The 24,107-nt window shown below is 40.4% G+C and overlaps 1 protein-coding gene across 6 annotated transcripts in view; it reads left to right on the top strand.

Annotated features, from left to right (window-relative positions):
• Positions 1 to 24,107, top strand: part of LAMA2 (laminin subunit alpha 2) — a 365,889-nt gene that overhangs the window by 276,518 nt on the left and 65,264 nt on the right. For all 6 annotated transcript variants that reach the window (XM_077926009.1, XM_077926008.1, XM_077926013.1 and 3 more), the window contains 7 exons: positions 4,642 to 4,753; positions 7,064 to 7,226; positions 9,454 to 9,664; positions 10,782 to 10,898; positions 12,810 to 12,973; positions 13,489 to 13,627; positions 17,958 to 18,060. In XM_077926009.1, the coding sequence (XP_077782135.1) occupies positions 4,642 to 4,753; positions 7,064 to 7,226; positions 9,454 to 9,664; positions 10,782 to 10,898; positions 12,810 to 12,973; positions 13,489 to 13,627; positions 17,958 to 18,060 (1,009 nt within the window). The remainder of the gene's footprint in view (positions 1 to 4,641; positions 4,754 to 7,063; positions 7,227 to 9,453; positions 9,665 to 10,781; positions 10,899 to 12,809; positions 12,974 to 13,488; positions 13,628 to 17,957; positions 18,061 to 24,107) is intronic.

Genomic DNA, 24,107 nt, shown 5'->3' with positions numbered 1-24,107 from the left:
GCTCAAAAAGGAGTTTTGTGTGTGTGTGTTTTTGTTTAAAACCAGCTTTTCTAAAGAAGACAAAGAACACATTGGGAGTCAGTGTAAGACTCCACACATACGAGGTGTCTGAAAGATGAGGCGGGTGGGCATTGTGCACATGCGTGGGAGAGCCATCCCGGGCAGCCTTTCGTTGTGGGAGCAACCTTATTTCTAGAGGAGCTGGGAGGGCCCTTGCAAATGCATTTATACAAGCTCTTCTTACGGAGCCTGTGCACGCTCCCATCGCTAGATAGGCGCGTTCTCTTTCTGTCTGTCTCTCCCTCTTTCTTGTCACTCCCCCTCCTCCCAGCTTTGGTGAGCAAGACTTTCCAGAGTGCTCTCCCTGCAGCAGCATTAGCAGGCAGGTGGCGCAAGATCAGTCGTGTCAAAGGTTTCGCTGACCCCGCTGCTGCATATCAGCTCAATACAATACACTTAGGCGGCTTCAGCAGCGGGCGCCTGGCACCCTCCAGAATTCTGCGCCCAGGTGCCCTGCACCCCTTACACCCCCAGGTAAAGACGGCCCTGGTTATGCCAATGTCTGTATGCAGGGTGTTCTAAAGCTTCAGGTGTTCTAAAGCTCCATACAAGCAGCATCATGTGAAATGAGTGGGTACAAATGCCTCAATCTCTACCTCTGTTGTTGCCAGGGTCACCCTCCATGGCTTGAAGGGTGAACTTCTAAAACGTGGAGCCCCCTGTTCTTGTGGAGGCTCTCCTTGCTGTTTAGAACTCTGATTGTCTCAGTTCTCCACCACACAATGCTATTCGAGTGAGAGGTTTTAATGCCTGAAGAGGGCTAGGAAGTCATGTGGTATGGGTGGTAATAGGGATACTTCACACACTGCTCTCAAGGAGAACGTGACACAACTGGTGTAAGAATGGTGTTCAAATGATTCTTTGGTTGATTAAGAAATTAAGCCTCTGCTATTTGTCAATATCAAGGTGTGTTTTGCTCTGGTGCTACCATTAGACACACAAGTGGCCCAAGACATTTTTGCGCCTGAGGCAAGATGCCATGTTGCTGCCCCCACCATGTGGGGTAGGGACGTAAAGCTGTGCAAGGGCTTCGCCCTCAAGGAAAAGCTATTGCAAAGCCTTGCTGCCTGGCACAAGGGTGGGGCAAACTCTGCGAGGGCTTCTTCTTGGCAAGAGGGGACGCGTTCCACAGAGCTTTGCCACCAATCCCTCTCCACCCCTAGGGCCAAATGAGCCAAACAAATACTCTGAGAGCCTCACATCGTCCATTGAAACACCATCAAAGAAAGTAGAATTAAAAATAGAGAGCAATGGGAAGGGGTGTCCATTCCAGACCAGAACTCTGGCTTGGCAGTGGAGCTTCCATTCTTTGTTCTTTCTGGATCAGGTCCTGTGAATTAAAATGGCCCAGGTTTAAGTACAAAGGAATTAGACAGTGACCTTCGTTTATTTCAACAGCTAATTAGACACCATCTCAGCTGCCTTCTTATTCTGCCTGAGGGTGATCTAAGTGTACGTTGAAAGCTTATTTTCTACTATAATAGAGGCTGGTCACCCCTTTTTTTGACAAGTATCAGCTGTTTTGTACCTGTGTCCTACACCATGCAATTGTGTCAATAGCCAGAAAAATAGAATGAATAGAATGTGATTTGTCACAAAGTAACACTGTTATTTTCTACCAAGGGCTGCTTTTATAAAGCCCTGGAAGGAAGATACAGGCAAGGCTTCGTTTCGCTTTTACTTCAGTTTGTCTTTTTTATATTTGTGCTAGCATTTGTCTGACCTGTGGAAATAAAATAAAAACACTTTTGTATATTCCAGTTTGTAATCCAACAGAGGCACAGCCAGACAGAGAAAATCGTGTATTCAAATCAAATCTCAGTTATGACTTAGAGCCTATCAAGCAACCTTCATTTAGAAGAGATGAGGGAGAAATCTTGTTATTAAAAACGCCTTTATTTTGTAGGCGGTAAAGTTCTCTTGAGATGACACCTCTGTTGTTTGTTATTCCTTTTATTAGTAAAGACTCCAAACTGTGCAGAAATTGGAATTTCATTAGTCAATCAGGTAGCAAGAATTTATATTAATATAAAGTGTGCCACCTAGTGGTGAAGTAGCCTAGGTCTTATTTCAACCGTGATTTGGTTTAGGTGCTTGTTTGAACAATGGGAGAAGAACCTGGGAAGGAGGTGAATGATTTAACTTGGCGGTTCAGCATTTTATATATATATATAAAATAAAAATTGTATCCTTGATGCTGAGAGATAAAAATTCCACTTTGTAAGTAAACACTGCTTGATATAACACACTGTATTTTAGAGAAAATGAGTGAATGTCTGTCCCCTATCAGAAACTGGGAGCAGCAGGTCTTAGGCACTATGCCTCTCTCAAATCCATAAGATGTTGACGGTTCAAATCAATAAATCCCCTGTTTGTTGAACACAGAATCTCAGTGAACAAGTCAAGCACTCTCTACAGGGCTATAGTTACCAGGGATAGATCTTTTAACTGTTAGATCATGGGTTGGCAAACTAAGGCCCCCAGGCTGGATCAGGCCCACCTGGGTCCTAAATCCGGCCTGCACCGCAAAGCCAGAACCCACCGTGAAGCCAAGATTCATGGTGATGGCGATGGGAGGAAGCAGTCTAGCGGCGGTGGCTCTGCCAATCAAACGCTGTGCCTGGTTTACCTCAGTGGCATTTGATTGGCAAAGACGTCCCCCGCACCGCGCTGAGGTAAATGAGGCGTGGCGTTTAATTGGCAGAGCCACCGCTGCTCGGCCTCTTGCTGCCGCTGCCCTGGTGCTCCTGTGGGCCAGAGAGCAGAGTGGATGAGCTCGCTCTGCCAACCTGTTTCACGAGAAGCGGCGGCGGCGGCAGCCCCTGGGAGGGTAAGTGCAGTGCCTTCTTTCTCTAGGCAGGGAGAAAGCCCGTTTTACACCACCTACTGCCAGCCTTTCAGTGAATGAGGCAGGTGGCAAACCAAGAAGGCAGCTGGGGATGGGGCTGGGGGTGGAGGAGGACTACTTGCCCCCCTCGCAGTGTGCATAGGAATTCAATTTTTAAAATAAAAACCTAGTCCAGCCCTCCACAAGGTCTGAGGGATAGTGGACCGGCCCCCTGTGGAAAAAGTTTGCTGACCCCTGTGTTAGATGGTCAGGCTAAGAAGCAGAATAAGCGTGAGGAAGCAGGACTGCAGCATCAGATATGCATGCTCTCCGTCTTGCCCCATCTTACAAAAAAAATGCTGTCAAGTACGCAGTTTTTATATTATTTCCCCCAACTATCAGCCGTCAGTTGCTCAACCCTCAATCCTTCTCCTTTCAAATTCTTGTAATCTTGACCCCAAGTTGTCAGCACATGGTCAGAGAGAAGTTAGCCCTGTAACACTGGTGAAAACTATACTGTTTAGACAGAACCTCTGTAACACGAGTTTTCTTTGCTAACCTGTCAGTAGATATTGATGTTTTATTAATATTTTTTATGTGGATTTTATTCTCATGTTTTGTACTCTGCCTTGAAATATTTGGGGGGTGGATTATGGTTACATCAATAAATAAACACGTGTTGATCTAGGGTCTTCCTCTGGACTGAAATTGCACTTGCAGGGACCAGGCTGGTGCTGTCCCTTATAGTTCTGAGGAGATTAGGTATTGTAGGCCTTGATGTGCATGTTCAGCCAGTTGTGTTCTGTAACACAGAAATAACAAACTTCATGAGGTATCTAGCATTTTCCGTTGCTTCTTTTCTGGTAGCAGTGTGTTCTTTTCTAAGCTAAGCATTGATTCCTCCCTCACAGCATTTAAAATGGATACATAGCTTTAATGTTGAAGGCATTAAAGACTTTGAGAAAACTAAAGGTACAAAAGTGGAAATGCAGTCTATAAGCGAAAGGTAGAGTTTATTCTTTGACGCTTGTCTGGAGGCATCAAAGTTCTCTTACAAAAGAAGACGACACATGAGTACATGCATACATTATATTCCCTGATGTGGAAAGAACTTACATGAATGAATAGTTCATAAAAACAGAGGGTTGCATCCAGTGTTTAACATGGCCCTTCAAAAATCAATGGGCATGACTAACTTGGGTCCATAAATGTCAATGGGTCTGCTTTGAATAGAACATAGTGGGATGTAACCCATACTCAACTTATTAAAAAGCATAACAAGATTGTAAACAGCCTGTGAAGTATCCATTGCAAGAATGATCTGGAGTGTAACTTTAGTGTTCTGTAAGTTACACTGAAATCAATAGGGCTGAAGTGGCTAATACAACACTAAAACCTTCATGGTTTCAATAGACTTCAGTACTTTCGCCATGGATGGAGCCTGACGTGTGCTAAGAATGATAGCTTGTGAACGAAGTCAAAGAAAAAGAATGTCATCTGGGACCTCTTTGTGTCCTGTTCCAGTATGTGTTCTAAGAACCCAGAATAAAGCCTCGGAAGCCTCTTTAATGGTAGAAGAGAGTAATAAAATGTAATTGTGTACTTGGGAAGACTGTGTGTCACTTCCAGTATATCTGATCAATAATTCATTGATTGCCTTTTGCTTGAGGTAAAGTTTCCAAGTAGATTCAGACAGATGGAGTATCTTCTTGTCATGTTCATTAATTACACGTTTCTTTAATCTGTATCGCCAGGCGACCAAGGTGACAGCAGATGGGGAGCAAACTGGGCAGCACGCTCAGGCAACTAATGAGAGAGCGAAGATGCTTGGACAGTTCATCAAGGGCACCCTCCAGGCAGCAGAAGGTATCAGAGAAGGGGGAGGCAGGCAGGCAGTGCCAATAGCCTCTTGAGAAATGTAAAGCATCATGTGTTGGGACTAAGAACACGAAAGCACTGAAAAAGAGTACATGAGCCGAAAGAAATCAATCGATTAAAATGCTGGACTTCAAATCTGTTAAATGAAAAAAACCTATATAGCCAAATAATTGCAGACTTCCTGCAATCTAAGGGGTACCGTTTGCTACAACTGTTGGCAGATTGGCAATTAAAAGCACAGAGCAGCAGAAAAATTGAACATTCTCCTTCAGGGATGTTCAGGTTCTTGAAGAATAGCTATTATGATTAAATAACTAATGGGGAACTTCTGTTTTGCTGTTGTTTATTTTCAAGGCAGTAAAAATTACATTTGGGAGGAGAAGGAGCTGGGGAAAGTCCTCTGTTGTTTTAGCATTCTGTGTGGTGCATTAACTGTACATTTTTAATTTCTCAAAATGGCTTTAAAAATGCATTACTACTTACTGTTAATGAACATCTGCTATTTAGCATTTGCAGATGACAGCTAGCCATACATATGCCCTGGGACTTAGGCATTATGCCCCTGCAAGGAGCATGATTTTCTGAACTTTAAAGTACAGTTGAGAGCCATAACTAAAGGTATCAAGTCATTTTGGGTGGGGGGTTGAAAATAAGAGAACACCGTGCATAAGTAATAAACAACCACATTATTGTAAACTTGGTACAGCACAGTCATTGTTTGAATTTAGATTTCATAGTCTGGCCTCCGTTGTTCTCTTCCTTCCTGTTCCTAGTTGATCTTTTATTTTCCAGCTAAAGTAATCAGAACTGCCTGCAATTTCCACTACTCCAATCCACCTATGTGCCTGCTCAGCAGCCATAGCTGCACAACTAAATCCATAGCCAATAACCTATTGGCTGTTCAGTGGCATAGAGAGAATACAAGGGACTAGACCCAGTCACCCTCTTCCCCCCTCCCCCCCAAAAAAACCAGATTGGCGTGTATCATATATATACACACCCAGCCCTGAAAGCTGAATTAAGAGGCGAGAACCAGGCCTTCTTTGCACAGGCGATTCATTTAATAAGAAATATTGGAAAGGCCCTTAGTGAGACTGGGGGGGGGGGGGGAGGTGACCTGCAATTTCCTGCTAAAAACCTGACAGCAATTAATGGGAAACGCTTCTCATTGAAACCCTGGATAGCTGCTGCCAGCCAGAGTAGACAATTTTGGTCCAAATGGACAAAGTCTGACATAGTATAAGGCAACCTAGGAGGCTGTGCTTTCAGTTTTCATGGTGTTATGAATGTCTCTTACATTCACAAAAATCTGGATACTAATAAATTAACATTCCTGTCCTAAATGCATAGATGATTGTAGCATTCTTTTGGGGGAGTTTCCTCTGAAGCATAAGCTTCACACCATCCCAGACACTTAATTTGATGTAACGAGTCTTAAGTTCAGGCTCTCTGACATTATTTATAGTATTATAGTGTACCAAACATACAATGATGAATGCTTTATGTATACTGTTGACTTCTTGCTCTGCCCTAAGAAGTCTCCATACAATTATTTCTCAATCTATTGCAAATTAAGGATTGTCTCTAACAAACAATCTTTTAACATAATCCAGACCTTTCACTAAAATTATTTCCCCAGTCTCCAAAGTTTCACTATTTATATTGTCCCTGATAATAATTTAACCCCCCTGTTTGCTTCAAATCCCACCTTTTCTATAAAGCTTTTAGTACAGCAACCTAGTCCTCATATCCCACTCTAACAAAGCTTACTTATAGCCCAGTTCATGTATTCTAAATCCTGAAAACAATATAGGAAAGCTGGATTGAGCAAACTATCTCTGCCCACCTTGTCACTCTCCATGAGGTGGAAGAATAACTTCTGAAACAGGAAACCTCCTCTGTTCACAAGGACCTGCTTTGCATGATTTAGAACCATAGAAAATCTGGATTCTAAATCACACAGGAAAGCTACTTGAGTAGAGCAAACTCCTAACTTTGAAACTTATTCTTCCAAGTCATGTAAGGTGATTGGGGGTGGGGGTGGAGCAAACATCCCCACTCTCCCAGATATTCATATTAGGGTTTTTGAGTGCTTGAATATGGCTCAAGTATAACCAATAAACATATATTTATTGTGCTTTAATTGTTGTAACCCTCCCTGGGACCTCGGGGTGAAGGGTGGGTAATAAATGATAATAATAACAATCTTCTGTTTATCCCTGCTTCCATTTTCTTCCCTTCCTCTGTTTTCCCTTGTCTCTCTTTGTTGATATATATAATTTGTCAACTTTTCTGCAGCTGCAAACGAAACAGCTTTAAAGCTGAATGAGACACTTGGAACCCCAGACAAGCCGCTGGACAAAAGCCTTCAAGAATTGCAGAGGGATGTTGACAGAATGATGGCATTGCTCAGGAAGAGAAAGCTGGATGCCCAAGAGAAGGCAGCCCAAGATGAGCTAGAGTGAGTAGCAAAGTGATAAATAAAAATGAGTTAGCAAATGAGTTCTAAAGAAAATGACTGTAATCTGTTCAGATTTCAGTGGAACTTGAATTTTCGGTAGTGGTTCTGGTCCACTCAAATAGACAATGAAGGCAGGGATAATAGTAAGGATTTATTTTCTGATTCAGAAAACTCATAGTAATTTCTCAGCATTGGAAGATTTGCTCTAAGTAGCCAAAAATGATTAAACTTACCCAGAACCTCCAAAAACCTGGTTTGTACTGGCATTTTGGATAATTGGAGCCTTCAAATCTGTTGTCTGGATTAATAGCTTTAGAAAAGCACCAACAGTAGTTGCCTGAGGTTATCTCATACACACCCAGCTATGCTGACCTGACCACTTCTTTGACCATGTTCCTAGAAATAAATGTTGGAACAGTGAGGCATTGGGCAGCTACATCTATTGTCACCTGTACAGAATAGCTCTTTTTCAAGCACACAGATCTATTTGCCAGCAAACATATTCCCATAGATAAACTGTTTGTTATCGAAAAGATCCCCATTACTATTTTCACATTAATTTATGTCCGATTTCATGTCATTCTTTTCCCTTTGCAGTTTCCCTTTTCATTCTAAATGCATGACTTGAGAATAAATCCTATTGATTTCAGGGGAACTTCCATCTGAGTAATGAATTTAAGACCACAGTGTAACTCATTATATGTAACTCCACTCTTTCTAGTACGGTGGTTCAGTACAATAGATAGCTGACATGGAGTTTGTTCCATACTTCAGACAAAACTGGAAAATACTCAGAAACTCAAGCTTATTCTGCTATTCTACGCTGATTACTTTGAAATAACCAGTCAGATCTTTGGCTATAGTAGCATGTAAAATTAAATACATAGGTTACTATGATTTTTTGTTTCATTTTAAGGTTAAGAGTGCTATTTATTTCAAACAGAGGCAGGGGTGAGAAAGTAAAACATGAATAACAGGAAGACATGTGAGATAACAAGGAACTAACCCATTCAAACAGTGCAAGGATATCTGCTTGTGTAGCAGGACTTTCCCCGTTTCCTCATTCTGTGTGGATAGTATTCGTTGCCAGCTGGGTACTTGTAACATGGAATGGCAGCTTCAGTTGCATGGCCTCCATGTGTCTATTCCAGTGATCTGACAAATCCAGGCGCTCTCCAACTCCAAGGTAGTGCTGAAACTTGAACTAACTGGGGCCTTCTTACCCATAGGCGCTAGGGGTGCAGGGCACCCAAGCGCCAGGCTCTCGGGGTCCCAGGCTGAGAGTCCAGGCCCAAGAGCTGAGTCTGGGGAAGAGCCCGCCCATCAGTTGGAGCATCATGGCGGGCTCTTCTGCTGCGGACGGCTCTGCATCGCGAGTTCGGGGGCGACCGAGCCAGCAAGACACTAAGGTGGCTGGCTGGCTCTGCTCTCCTTCACGCCTGGGACTGGGCAACCGGGGGGGGGGGGACACCAGGCGGATCTTTGCACCCCAGCGCTGCATATGCTTAAGACAGCCCTGGAGCTAACCACAACCTAGAATAGCATTCCATATCCATATTGATTAAATAACACATCAGTTAAAGGTATGGGTTTTTTCATTCATTCAAATAGGGGTAGAATTGACCCCCAAAGCCACAAGTGAAAACATAGATTTTTTCACTAATTTGAAGCACCACATGCCAATTTGCATTTCATTATGGTTGAAGACTATCTAAAACAATTTAGTAATGATTTCTTTATAGTGCTATTAGGGTGCATTTGACCCTGCTTGTAAACTGAAGGTTAATGAGAGGACTTTTGTTAATTTGTTGAAAAAACTATATGCAAAAAATTAAAAATGAAGTTGATTGCAAACATTGGTTTGCAACTTTGCAAATCTGCAATTTAGGCCAGAATCAGTCAACACGAAACCTCTTTGGAATAGGATTTTTGTTTTTGTTTTGTCGTCCAAATTAAGCATGGCAAGCAGCAGAAAGTTAGATTTGCTGCTGATGTTTCTGGTTTGGATTTAGACATTCATCACATGATTTGGTTGTGTGTGTTTTTTTACCAATATTACAGAGTTGGAATAAACACCCAGAACTGAGGGGATCCAGGCAATTTTGTAATGTGTTCTAATAATTTGTAAGAAAATCTAACCCAAGTCTATTTTCAAACAGACATCATAAGCACATGGAATCATAAGTATGGCAGGCATATTAACAATACCGTGTCTCATACTTTACAGAGCAGCAGAAGCCCTCTTAAAGAGAGTGAATAAACTGTTTGGAGATCCTAGGAAGAGAACAGAGGAACTCAAAAATGAAGTCCGAGACAAGCTGGCAGACTACCAAGATAAAGTTGATGATGCTCTAGACCTGCTGAGAGAAGCAACCAACAAAATTAGGGAGGCAAATAGACTATCTGCAATCAACCAAGGAAATATGACATCTGTGGAGGTGAGATGCCCCACTCTGACTATCTACCACATGCAGATTCTCTCAGAATCAGAAATGTTTTTCCCTCTGCTTTTAAAACACTACAAGCAGATTTAAAATATTGACAAATTAATTGACATGTTGTTTTAATTCCTAGTTGGGGGACTAAGTTAAATTACTGAAACTACTATTGATGCCAGAAAGGAATGAAATGGAACTTAAATTTTTACTCTAGTGAATTGTATGTGATCTACGCATGTGTATATTATAGTACAGATGGAATATAGCAACCCAAGTAGTCATGGCCCCAAACAATCATTGTTCTAAAATCTGTGTTGAGACTATACACAGACCCAGCCAATCAAGATTTAGTATTAGGATGGATATACTTCCTCATTCTGTCTTGTTCTCAAGTCAGGAATTAAATGGGCATATGTAAATTCAGATTATAAATCAAACTACCCTATATCTTTTATTGTTAGCAACTGGTGTAAATGATTTCTCTTGATTTAATTTTAATTGCGAAGTCTTGAAAGCACATTATACCATACATTAACAAGTGCTTAGCCATGACAGTAAGAGTGAAGTCAACCTCAAATGAAGACAAATGTTTTGGTTTCCTGTTTGTTTCAGTCTTTTCTGCCTCAAGGCTGTTGTGAGTTGCATGATGCTAGCTTCCATAAAATACTTGGGGGGCCTGAAGGGCTAACCATCGCCATTCCCTAAAGGTAGATCAGTTGCTTCTTCAAGGTGGAGAGAAGGAAGATGCAGAAAATTAAAATATTTTCTTCCCTGTAGAATTTTATGATGTAATCATCCCTTTGAATTCTCTGTTTTAATCAGATTCCTCAGATCATGGCAAGCTCCCCAAAATGACATTTTTCACAGAATGCTGGAAAGATTAACCAGATGTATAGCATTTTACAATCACTTACTCAGCTTTGTATGTAATTTCCTAAATCTGATATTACAGAAGGTAGAAATCCTGAGGTTTCTTACAAACACCTTCCTGTACTTCATAACACAAAATAAGCAACAAAAGTGCTGCAAACACAATGTTTTATTAAATATAAAATATATAAACAAATGCATATTCATTTTGAGCCGTTTTCCTCACATAAACAAATATAATCTATAGGAAAAGAAGCAAGCTTTAGAAGATGGACGACAGGCGGTCGAAAACACTCTAAAAGAAGGAAATGACATCCTTAGTGAAGCTAATGACCTTGCAAATGGAATCAATTTAGCTGTGGAGGTAAATATTATATGGTTGAAGGATGAGCACAAATATTTTATTTTACTATGTACAGGCAGCAACCATTTACGTGCGTCCAGTTGACAGCCGACGCATGGGTCCATGTGAACGCGAAAGAAGGCAGAATGGTGGTGGAACGGTGGACATAATGGGGGTAACAGGGCGGGGGGCTTCTGCGTGCTCCAGTGACATGCAGGGGCCAGGAATGGAACCCCCACACAAAATGGTTGCCGCCTGTATTTCTTACCATAAATGCATTTACTGGTATATAACTGCTTCAATTTGTATTCTGTTGCAAACCATTCTGTGGCCTTTTGAAGAAGAACATTATATAGATTTAGCTAATAAATAAGTAGGAGCAATAACAGTCAAATGTGATTTATATTTATTGAAAACTTTCAACTTTGCCATCTTCGCATGTATGTATTCCCATGATAAAATCTAAGGGGGAGGACAAATTAGCTGTGTTTGCACAGAACCACATCTTACCAGGACACTGAAAATGTGCTGGCTCCCAGGGAGGAAACCACAATTGCTTTGCTCCTCCCTGTTTCTTTTAGCTTAGTGTTGCATGGCAGCTAAGTCAAAGTTTGGCTTTTTGTGTTGTCCAAACCTGGGATCACAGAATTGTGGGGTTGGAAGGGTCATCTAGTCCAACTCCCTGCAATGCAGGAATCCTGCCCACAGCCATCCCTGGGTAGGCTCAAACCACCAACCTTGTGGTTGACAGTCAGACACACTGATCCATTGCACCACAGAGATTCATGGTTAAACTGTCTTCTCCTTACCTATGATCTGCAGCCAAGGATTTTTCTTCGGCTTACGGTGGCATGTGAACCAGACCACAAACATTCTAAACTGTTGTGGAATTGATTTTGACACACACATGCTACACTCTGATGCATTTGTTCATGGGACAGAAAAAGTCACCATACTTAGGATATATAACTGTCTTCATAAGGATGGGTGACATGCTCTGCACAGTTATTGGCCTGGAAAAGCCAAGTTAAAATCTGATGAATTTGGTGATTCTGATTTTCTCCTCACTTTTGAAGCAAACATTACAAGCTCCTAAAAGTCATAGCCAAGCCCCAGTCAGAATCAGGAGTTACATTGGCATCTCTAGTCTTCACTCCTAATTCCTTTTGGACTACTCTGTGGTAATCTGGTGGGATAATTTCTCTTTCACAAATATCCCTGTTGTGCAAGGCAAGGCCTCATGTGGGTGCAAGGCAAAGCAAGGTGGGACAAGATTCAGACAGGATACAGGGTGAGGCAAGGCAAAGACATAGCAGGGTTCAGACTCAAGGCAAGGCAGAGACTTGAACCACAAGCAACCTGAAACCAGGTCTTTATATAGTAGCAGAAGCAGGTGCATCCTTATTTTTTAGCACTCCCTCTTTTCATTAGCGCCCCCTCTGCTGACAAGTGCTGCTTGACTTAAAGGGGTCAGCCGTCTCCAGAAACTTCCTACTGTGATGGAGCAGAAAAGCCTCAGGTCTTTGGGGGGGGTGTCTTCTGCAGCGGAGGCCCCCAACCCAGAAGATGGCTAACGGTCTGCTCTTGTAGCTCACTGGGGAAATTACTTTTCATTATGCCTTTAAAGCAATAAATAAATCTATAGAAAATGATTTGGGGAGGACTAATTCCCCTTTATAGTTTCCTTTTGTCATCCACTAAATCTGTATATCTGATGACAGAGCCTGAAATAGTTGGGAGCCAAGCAGCTATAAGGAAGACCGACATCCAGATGGGTAGCCACTTGGGGACCAGCTTATCTAGCTTTTTGGATGAGTTCTTAGCAGAATAAATAATACATGTTTATTTAATAAATGAATGGGTGAATAATGGGATGGGGCTATGATTTCTGTGTTCAGTTGTTTAAACACTTTCCTGTTTTGTTGCTCTTAGTATGTGGATGATGTCCGGGATACTATAAGTCCATTGACAGATAATCTAAGGGATAAAATAGATGATCTGTCCCAAGATATCAAAGACAGAAAGCTTCCAGAAAAGGTGCTACAGGCAGAGGCCCATGCTGCCGAGCTGAATGATTCATCTGCTATATTGGATGGGTATGTTAACCATGAGTTTGTTGTTCTGTATATAAACTTGATTACACTGTTGGATTCTCTAACAGGCAGAAATAAATAACACCTTTTCTATTTTAAACATCTTTGAATATAGATCAGGGACTCCCAAACATCCTCACCATTCAATCCTAAAGTTCCCAGTAGTCCTAACATTACCAAATACAAGACACAGAGCTCAGGTTGAAGTGTTTGCACTTGTCTTTTGATTAATGACAAACAGTCCAAAGAAAAAGTAGAGTTTCTGGCAGCATCAAGTTTATCAGAAACTTAGGTGAGCAGGGTTACTGACATCACATCTCAGACTTGTTTGCCCTTTCTGATTGGGATCCAGCTAGTAGGTTCATAGTGACAAGACACACCAACGGAGCCAAGTCTATCCAGCACTAAGTCCCGTTGAGTTCAGTTTACTCCTAAGTACTTGAATAAAGGATTGCAGCCTTAGCTTGTGAAACTGCCCATGGAGTTTTTAAAGTTATGTGTATTTTGTATCCTAACAGAATCCTTGACGAAGCTAAAAACCTCTCTTTCAATGCCACTGTAGCTTTTAAGGCCTACAGTAATATCAAGGATTATATTGATGAAGCTGATGGAATTGCCAAAGGAGCAAAGGCTCGTGCCAATGAAGCTATACAACTGGTAAGAGAAAATAATGTTTCCTTCAAAGAGTCTCCTTTTTATCATTCTGAAAGATGCCAAATATGCTTTTTATTAACACCTATTCAAAAGCATTAAGTGCATTTCTTGTCAATAAAGAGTTAACTATCAGATGTGTGCCTTCCTTCGCTGGGGAGGATAGAACATCTGCTGTTGAACATCTGTCAGAAAAACAGTGACCTGTGGAATGTATTATAGAGGCAATAAGCTGTATCAGTCGCACATTAATACTCAGGAAGGAGTCTACATAGATTGATTACAAGTGTGTGCAGTGTGACAAAACATAATATTCTACAGTTTCTGCAGAAAATATAATGATATTCACAGGCAAATGCGCCATTAAAAGTTCCTAGGACCTTGGTAATCATCATTTCAGTAAACAAGAAAAGCAGTAGAGACTATATCCTAAGAAAAGAGAACAGTCATGATTTTGGCGGTTAAGTGTCTCAAAGACCAGCTTGCTTGTAACGTCGTAGCAAAGAAGTAAAGTGAAGCAGAAGAACGTTTACCAGTATCTATACCTGAAATGTGTTACACAGAGATCTAACTCCAGTGACAATCTGGGACTCACAGCCCTATTTCACATAGTAGAGTAATCTGCAAGTTTGCCATCAAATGGTTGTTTGCAACTAAGATCTACCTTAGAGTATGCCCCTTGAAATTAAATGAACACAGCTAAATCAGGTTTATTTCAGTAGGTCCAATCTGAATTGAACTTAGTTGAATACCACCCAAGGTTTTCATGAAGCAGTATAAAAAAAGTCAACTTCTGTACAAGGAAGTTTTCCAGTAGCAATTTGTCGATGTGCTGCTGCTGTTTTTTATTCTTAAGATTATATTGTTATGAGTGAACTAGTTGACTACAGTCCTTTCCTGCATGCTCAGAGGAATGACATACAACCCTGCCCTGCAATTACGTAGCTGTGTTGGCAGTCAACAGCACCATATGCTATGCACACGGTGATCAAAGATCCTCTATTCATTTGCTTGCTCACTTCACTCCAGGAGAATTTACTCCTGTCCCTGGTATGAGATGCCTCTGGGCTTGGGGAAGAGCAGGTTCTTGGATTCACCAAGGGAAGAAATGGAGATGGTTGGGTTTTCATGCCTGTGGCAGCCATGGCATGATTGTGCATCTGCTACTAGAATCCCTTTGCCTCTTGCCTTCTATTCACAATGGGCTATGGATTTGTGGACTGCATGGTTTTAAAGCTAAGAGCAGCCAACAGTTAAAAATCCTAAGAATCCTTAAATGAAGACTAAGTGGCAACTAGAAAGATAAGCAGTATTAAAATATGACAGATGAATTCGTCTCATGCCTTAAATGATGAATTCTTCTTTGCTTCTAAAGCAAAATAAATTCATCACAGATGAGGTATTTCCACTATTAAAGTGGATTTACATAGCCCATTACTTGTGTGGATGGCGATGGTAATCTGGGTTCTATCATGATAAAAGATCCAATTCAGAACTGAGGATCCTTAAAAAATAATAATAATAAAGGCTTAACATGCAGTATATTTAGGAAATGCTGGTGTTTTATAAAATGCAGTAAAGCCATTAAGCTGTGAAAGGGTTTGGTGCTATATATACTATAATTATCTAATTATCGCTAAGGAATTTGTTTTCTTTCTTTTTCTTATACAATTTAATTCCTATAGAAGCTTCAGTATAGAGACACTGGGGGAGTATATCAATGTCACACTAAGGGAGGCAAGCGGGGGTAGGAGGGGGCAGCCCCATTGTGCAAGCAGAAGTCCCAAAAAGTACACAGGCATAATTCTGATGTGGGACTCATTCACTGAATCCTACCCCTAATCTCTCTACTAGACTATTTAAATTGTGAGGAAAAGTTTTATTGCTTTCATTAAGGCAGTGTTGGTATATTTATTGCTTGCCTTTTACTAGACTTTTAATAGATACCTCACAGTCCTCAGATTTTCCCCACCCCAAAGCTACTTTTACTCTACAATGCTTTGCTTGAGCAGCCAATATTCTTCTTACTCTATTCTGCCATGACTTAACTAGGCCATATTTCTTCACAGTCTTTCTTGTATTTATTCACAATCACAGTTGGTAATTCTTATTTCTTTCCTTTTCCATTCCTTGTTTCTTCTATTCTTAAGCTTTTGTAGTACATAGGATAATTCCTATGATCTCAGGGTACCTCCAAAAGTTACGGTACAATTTTTCACACATTTTCATTTAGAAAAAAAAGGTGAAAGTTGCACATAGTCGTGTGTGATGTTACGCAGATATATTACAATTAACAAACATCATACATGTCTTGAGAAGCCACAACCAATTGCAAGTTTTTGTTATGTCTTCACACATCAAAACCAATGCATAAAACATTCATCCTTCTCTACACAGAGGTGCTGCAATATTTAAAGTCTACCATACATGGTGATTTCAGCTCTAAAACTTCCATTGCATGCTGGCTATCATGTATAGAGCATTATGATAATCATAATGATCAATTCAGTTTTGAAAGTTTGATCTGCTCTTACTTTAGCTGTGTAAGATGTCATGCACATCAGTGCCAGTTAGTGCTGGATAAAGAGTAATCTCTACTGATCTGTTGAATAGCTTGTGTCAATAGTTTTTTTACAGTGCATGTATTGCAGTCAAAATTCCCTGCTTATGTGTTATGCTGAGTCTATTTACTCAGCCTCATATCCAACTTGCATCTCCTTTTTGTCTTATTGCAAATTGACCGTCTCACATCTTCATTATGCCTATTGAACTTTTTTACTGTCCATTCAACTAAACATTTTATTTGTTAACAGCAATAATAGTAATCATCATCATCATCTCAATCCTTCAGTATATAGTTCCTTACTAGTGCAGTGATCACCCCGGTGCCTCTGGATCTGAAGGGAGAAAGAACAGACGAAATATAATCTAATGCTGGCAGGTGTATAGTTTTGCTGCATCTGATGGAATACCATTTTGAAGAATAATTTGAATATTTAATAAGAGAAAACAAATTGCATAAATAGATTTTCATGAATTTCAACTTTATTTTGATATTTTTACTAAATGGGTAATATGACCCTATCCAAGGTAGGCAAGGCCAACAAACAATCATTTGGGTCTGGACTGGCTCCCAGTTGTTGTTGTTGTTGTTGTTGTTGTTGTTGTTGTTGTTGTTGTCGTTGTCGTTGTCGTCGTCATCATCATCCTTGCCTTAAGCTTCAGCTTGCTGTCCTTTATCCTGCACAGTTCAGGTCTAATTTGCTGAAAATGAAAATAGAACTGAATGCCTTAAACCTTTTGATGACACTGCTTTAAAAACCTCTTGCAAAGTCTCATGGGACTAAGAATAGGCATAGTCATCAAAGATGCTAGGACTTGTAGTCCCAGTCCAGAGTGACAAGACACTGTATAATTGTCCTTTCCAATTATTTTCTGGGAGGAAACAGAATACATTTTTGCTATTACTCTGCCTTCCCACTCTAAAACACAGACACTTATACAAGGGCTCAAAGAATCATACAAGCTGATTGCCAATAACAGCAATCAAGCTCTTATTTTAACCACATATGTTAGCTGTTAAGTTTTTATAACACCCTTCTTCCAAGAAACCCAGAGAGCCTCCCTTCCTCTATTACAAACTCACAGTCATTCCATAAGGTAGGTTAGATGAAGAGGATAACTGGCTCAAGATCACCAGGTGAGCTACATGGCTGAGGTTGAATTTGCAGTTGTATCTCCACGGCAGTAGTCCAACCCTTCAGCCACTATGCCACATGTGCCCATTAACATTCTTTACACATCTTAATATACAGACATCATAACACTTCCACAAATGTGTTTAATGTCACAGCAGACTCAGTTTGGCTCCAGAAACATACTGGCAGAATCCTCTTTCTAATGTTTGTAGGCCGTCTCATGCCTATTTTTAGGGATAGACAGCTGTATTCATATAGATGCAGAAAGAATTTATAGATTTCAAATCTGCTCTAAATAATATTTCTAAAAAACAAAACAAAAGGAAAGTTCTGCTCCCCAGTTCAGCCCTGCTCTCATTTTCTCTTTCATGGCTGCCTGGAAGGTATTTGCTTTGATGTAAGACCCAAATTAATATGAAAAATATTTTATTAGTTCTGTATGATAAATATCATAGTGATTTAAGAGCATACTTTAAAGTGCATTGATGATCATTTCAAATTTTCATGACGCTTCAACTAAATTGCCCCATTTTACTTTTTCTGAGGATTCTCAATTCCTGAACCTGCTGCTTAGCATGCATTTCACTGACAGTAGTTGGTTGTTGGGTCTTTTTTTCCTTCTTTTTCTTCTTCTATAGGCGTCTGGTCCAGAAGGATCATTAAAGGATGGTGCCAAGAATGCTCTGCAAAAAAGCTTCAGGGTTCTTAACGATGCCAACAGGCAGGCAAATGATGTTAAAGGTATGTCTTTTTCTTTCCCTGCAATAATTGGGTTTCATTGAAAAGCTAATGAGATCTACTGTGGTCTTAGTGTGCAAATATCTCTATAGGAAAAATATTTTGATTTACAATTCTGTCTCTATAATCAGTACTTGATTTCCATACGAACTGTATACCCACCTATGGTGACAACAGTCTCTTACATCCAGATCCTAATTCAATCAGGAACTTTCTTGGAAGTTTGGAGCAATTTATAGTCTCTCAACCACTGTTTCACTTTAGAAATTTAAAGCAATGACCTTCAGAGGGGCAGCCACATTAGTTTGTTGCAGCAAAAACAAGGAGTCTGGTGGCACCTTAAAAGTTTATGGCATAAACTTGAATGAACTAGAGTCCACTACTTTAGATAAATGAAGTGTTAACCTCAGTTGTAAGGTGCATATACACACACTATGTGTCTCTTTGTGTGTGTGTCTATCTGCATACATACAGGTAGGAAAAAAACTAAACAGTGCTGCCAATAATTGGAATTTATGGCCATTGGGTGAAAGTACACTGTTGTTTCAGTGTATCTGAAGAAGTGTGCATGCACACGAAAGCTCATACCAAGAACTAACTTAGTTGGTCTTTAAGGTGCTACTGGAAGGAATTTTTTTGTTTTGACTATGGCAGACCAACACGGCTACCTATCTGTAACTCATAATAAACATGTTAATCTCTAAAATGCCACCAGAGTCTTTGTTAACATTAACACCCTAGATCACATAAGCTAATAGGAAGAATGATGTAACAACATATTTTTTATCCTCAGGAACAGAGATGTTTATGTCAGAATAAATGAGCGCTGAGTTTGAATACACTTGGACAGAAGATACTGTATCAGAAGGTCTGAGGACCCCAGGGACAGAAATGCACAAAGGAAGAACAGGCAGTTGCTTCAAACTATAACATCCTTATTTAGGGCCAAACTATACACTTAATGGATAGGTATTTTTAAAATATGAAAACAACATCTGCTAGAGGAGGGGTAATAGTTATTGGGACCCTGACAGATGTGAAGGAGGAGTTTAATCATTTTACCTCCCTGCTGTTGGTCCTGAAACAAATCTCTCCTGGAGGTGATATTTGCAGGTGTGGAATCTCCCTTCAATGAAGGGGTTCAAAGAAAGGGTTGTCCTCAGGACTGCAGCAGGAAGAAAGGTGTGAAGCTTTCCTTCTCCACATGCTGCAATCCCAGTAATTATCAGCATGCCCAGTTGATGCTGTTTGTATTTTTTAAAAAAACTTGCAAATTAAATGCAAGGGCACATTTAGCATCAGATCTAGTTTTTCCATCTTGCTCCAAGGGTGCTGAGTGGGCTACAATATCTTTTTATGTCATCTTACTTTCACAAACACCCTTTCAGTTAGACAAGAGTGAGAGTCAAACTAGATGTGACTTTAGAAAGCACACCATAATTTGGAAGAATCAGCCAAGTGTGTTTGACTAGAGGGATTCATTGAGGAGAAAGAGGGGAGGCTTAACTCTTCCCTTCCCAGGCACAATCCCAATGGAAATTATGGCTTCTATTAATGTGGGTGAGGGGCTCCCATTGATGCCACACATTGCAGTCCTGGAGAAAATTGTCACCCCCATCCTTACTCATTTAAAAAGCGAAACACGGCATCCTTTCTAATGACTACGTTGAGTCACATCTATTTTGACCTTCTTTCTAATATGCTTCAGACAGTGTTTGTGAGAGTACAAATGACATAGGAAGATATGGCAATCCCCCCTGTACCCTTGCATTAATTTGGAAAGCTGTTTAATGATACATTTAGTCGCATGTCTTGTTTGATTCTGAGTGTTGCTGATTTGCTCAGTATCAAGAGTGGGAAACCTCGGGCCTGAATGCAGTCCTCCAAGCCTTTCTATCCAGTCTTCAAGGCTCTCGCCAAGCCATGCCACCCCCTGCAGGTTGCACCTCTTTTCTCCAAGCCTCACAGCTCACCATCCCTACTCCATACCCTCCCTTTCAAGTGCTTTTGTGTGGCTGGAACAGATCCTTGAATCATGTTCATGCCTCTTGCTTACTTAAATGGGCGTTTGTGTTTATGTGTGTAGAAACCTCTGACTTTGGCATGGCTAGAATGTATTCTTACAGCTATATGTTTAATTATGAATTGCTTCACATGAGGCATCTCAAAGCAATTTACACAGAACATACATAAAATTGATTCTCATCCACTACTGGAATAGATATCTCCATTTAGTATGCTTGTTGTAAAAGGGACAATAGAGAAAAGACAATAGCTTTGTCTGCTAGGAGTGCAGGTGCCATCACACTAAAGCATAGCTGTAAACTTTTCCCTTTTCTTGCAAGGAATCCTATTTGGAATAAGGGGATTTCCCCTTAAAAAAGGGAAACGTTGACAGCTATGCACTAAAGGCCCAATCCCAATACAGTGACAAGCAAGCTTCCTGATAGGATGGTATCTGCAGGTTGCTTTCTCCTACAGAATGCAGTGATTGGTTGGGTATGTAGGAGATGAGACAAACTTTCAGTTATCCGGCTTTGTGCACCAATGCCAGTACCTTGAACTTAGCCCAGTAGCTCATTGGCCATCAGTGGCATGATAGCTAAATTTCCACCCCAGTGAGCAACTGAGCCAATGCATTTTGCACTGGTTGCAGCTTTTGGGTCAGCCTCACATAGAGCATAGCCTACTGTACACAAATTACAGTCACATCCACTGCTCTGCATTCTGTCTGTTTCCTCTGACTTTGCCTGCTTTTTCCTCCGGCCCCACCTACCACTTGCACATGGTCCCCAGAAGGCTCCCTTGAGGAACTTGCTCAAGATCGTCTGGCAAGTCACAACTTCATAAACTGGATTTGATGATGGCTACACAACTGAATCTAATCAAAGTGGCTTATGCTGTATTGCAGAAAGCAATTGTATTTTAACATGCATTCATGCATTTTACATCTTTGCATTCAACACCTTCGCCATCACATTGTTAAGACATTGCTTTTCATTATATGAAAAAATAATTATTTTATTTTTAAAATTACTTCTCCCCCTTTCACTCACAGTACCCAGGGAAAGTTCTGTCTTTATAAAGCAATCTAATATCACCACAAAGGCATCTTATAAAATTTCAAGTTAAGTACTCCTATATGGTCATGAAGCCCTATTACAGGTTAATTGGAGGGTTATGGAGCTGATTTTTCTTTTTTATTAGACGGTTCTAACAGTGATGAAACTGCTTTGCTGAAACATAAAGCTTTAATGTTTTTTCTCAGTGCTCTATCCTGTGTATATGTTAATATATTGGCACACATTACTCTAACCCTGCAGGATCACATTGTGGCCTGGATAGACATTAAGCCAAATTTGAGCCTGAAATTAATTGCTTTTATTTGTTTGTGGCACTTGTTGCTACATCAGTATGTTGTTGGTGTTATTAACATAATTCCTAAGCCATGGCTTGGCATTTCTAGGTTAGGAAGAGAGCACTAAAATAAAAACAAAAACTTACAGAACAAAGTCTCCTTAGAATCCTCCCAAATCCCTATAGGAAGCCCACAACTAAAAGACAAATAATAGAGACTCTGTAAAGAGCTAGTAGGCAGAAGCAGTCATTAGTTTGGAATTTCTCTCTCTGCACTACAGGTAGTACATTAGTTAAAGTAATGAAAACCCGTAAACCACTCAAGTAATATATCCTCCAGGAACTCAGGCCTAGTCTGCGACAGAGATGGGAATGTTTTCTTGCTACATTATGACATCCACCTGATTTGTAGCCAATTACATAAGGTATAAAATGGCTGTTAATCAGGAAAATGCCATATATTACCTCCGAAATTTGCTGAAATAGTCCTTACAGAGCAAAACGTGTGACGGCAGCTATTAAAATGGAGATTTACTCATTTCTCCCTTTTTCTCTCTCTCCCTCTGTGGGGCTGGAAGTCTGAAAGGGGAGAACTGATAGGAAAAGTAGATTCTACAGCTAGCATTTTGCACACATGTGGATTTCAGGCTCCTATCTATAAGTGACCAAATTCTTCTTTCCCTTTGCTTGCGCTATGTCAGAATAAAGGGATGCAAGACATATGTGTAAGGGGAGGGGGCTGTGAATACATATTTCTGAAGATATTTTATTCAGACAGGCTTTTGTCTAAACAAGGTTAATTGCAAAATGAAAGCGCAGAAAGTATATTGTATTTGTTGGTGGTCATTCAGATCTAAGCCATTCCTTTTTTTTTCCAGATTAGCAATTGATAACTTAATGGGAATTCTATTTTTCAGAACTTCATCTCTAGTGTGCAGGTACTTTGTACTCTACTCAGTGCTTTTTTTTCTAGAAAAATAGGTGCTGGTACTCACCATGAAGTTGTTACAGTAAGTGCCACACTTTTTAACAACAACAAAAAGAGGTGCCAGTGCTGTTTACCCTTTAGTATCCCCTGAAGAAAAGCACTGAGGTCCCTAATAATGATTAGCACTGCCTTGTAATACATATTCCTGCAAAGTCACAGGACCTTTGTAATATAATCATCATCTTTGTATATGTTCCTAGATAAATCCCCATGAGCTTTTGGTCTGAATTCCTTTATGACCACAAAAATGTATGTTGTCAGCAAAAAGTGAAGCACTTCCCACCATTAGTCATTGTCACCAAAGCATAGAATTAGAAAAGAATTCAGCAGACTTTAAGGTATATGACTATACTGGTCATTTCCCCCTATTTATCTGAGACGTCATAACACTACAATTACCAGATCTCCAAAAGTAGTTCTTCTGAGATGTTTTCTAACAGGGGGTATCCAACGGAGTCATATTTGGAGTAGACCCATTGAAATAAATAGCTAACCAAAGTTGGTTATTGCTAACAGTTCCACTTACGGTATTTTAATGGATATGTTCTGAGTATTACATAGTTGGATGACACCCAATATCCTAGACATATCTCATTATACTTTTTTGCTGTTTTCTTATAAAGACAACTCAGTTTTAAAGCTATGGGGTGGGAAGGAGAGGGAACCAGATAGGATATCCCTCTGCTTTGCCGATGTCGGTGCCTAGTATCTGGACTTGCAACTGTCTTGGAGAGCTCTAGGTCACCAAGGCCATGAAATTGGCAGAAGCCTTCTCCCTGAGCCATCTGATGTAGGTACAGGAAAACTCTTTCTTGCATATACTGTCATGAAGGATATGGGAGAGAAATTGTCATGAGCTATGTATCTTCTACTGAGCCCTAGAAATGTCTCTGTGTCAAACTGATTCTAGGAATCTGGACAGAATGCAGAGTCTGACATGTGAGCATTCCTACCCTCCTGCTTCAGCGATTCTCCTTATAATTTGCTTAGTTTCAGCAGCAAATATTGCTTTGTTGTGCAAAGTAGACCAAGAAAAACTATTGCTTGCTCTAGGTGGGTGTGTTGTGTAATTCCAATGAAAGAGAAATTCTTGAGCCTTCAAAGATGCCTGTCTGCCTCTTAGTCATCTTCCCACTTCTCATTCTTTAGCTGCTTCACAAAAACAGTCAGGGCTCACCTAGGGCCTTCTCCACATATTCAGTGTAAGCCCCTTGCATTCATAAGTGCACAGGCTAAGCTTCTTCATCCTTGAGTAGAATGTGCCGCCTTACATTGCAGTTGCCTCTATTATTCTCATTATCTGCGTTCGATTACTTCCTTACAGACTGCATGTCTGTTCTTCTTAGCATAATGAGTGAGAACTAGCTTAACTTTGTCTAAAAAGCAAGGAAGTTGTCAGTCACAAGTAAACTGAATGGATTTCATGCCGTAACTACGGCACAATGTTTAACTTCACCACAGGTGACTTCAAAATATGGCTCTTAGGGATATTTATCACTTGTAGAACAGAACAGTTTCTTTAAAAATTAATGGTGATTTTCAGAACTTCATCCTCCAGTCTGCATGGAACTCCCTGAGGAAATTTATTTTGCTTTTTTTCCTTCTTAATATTTAGAAAACAATTAAAATGCATTTTGAGATATTAAAGGGGAAAATTTTAAACAGATGGAGTTTGGATATCGGAATTTGGGAGATCCACAGAGAT

The sequence above is a fragment of the Podarcis muralis genome, chromosome 3 (genome assembly GCF_964188315.1).
Source record: "Podarcis muralis chromosome 3, rPodMur119.hap1.1, whole genome shotgun sequence".
In the NCBI taxonomy this organism is placed as follows: Eukaryota; Metazoa; Chordata; class Lepidosauria; order Squamata; family Lacertidae; genus Podarcis; species Podarcis muralis.
This window is presented reverse-complemented; position numbering and strand designations above follow the sequence as displayed.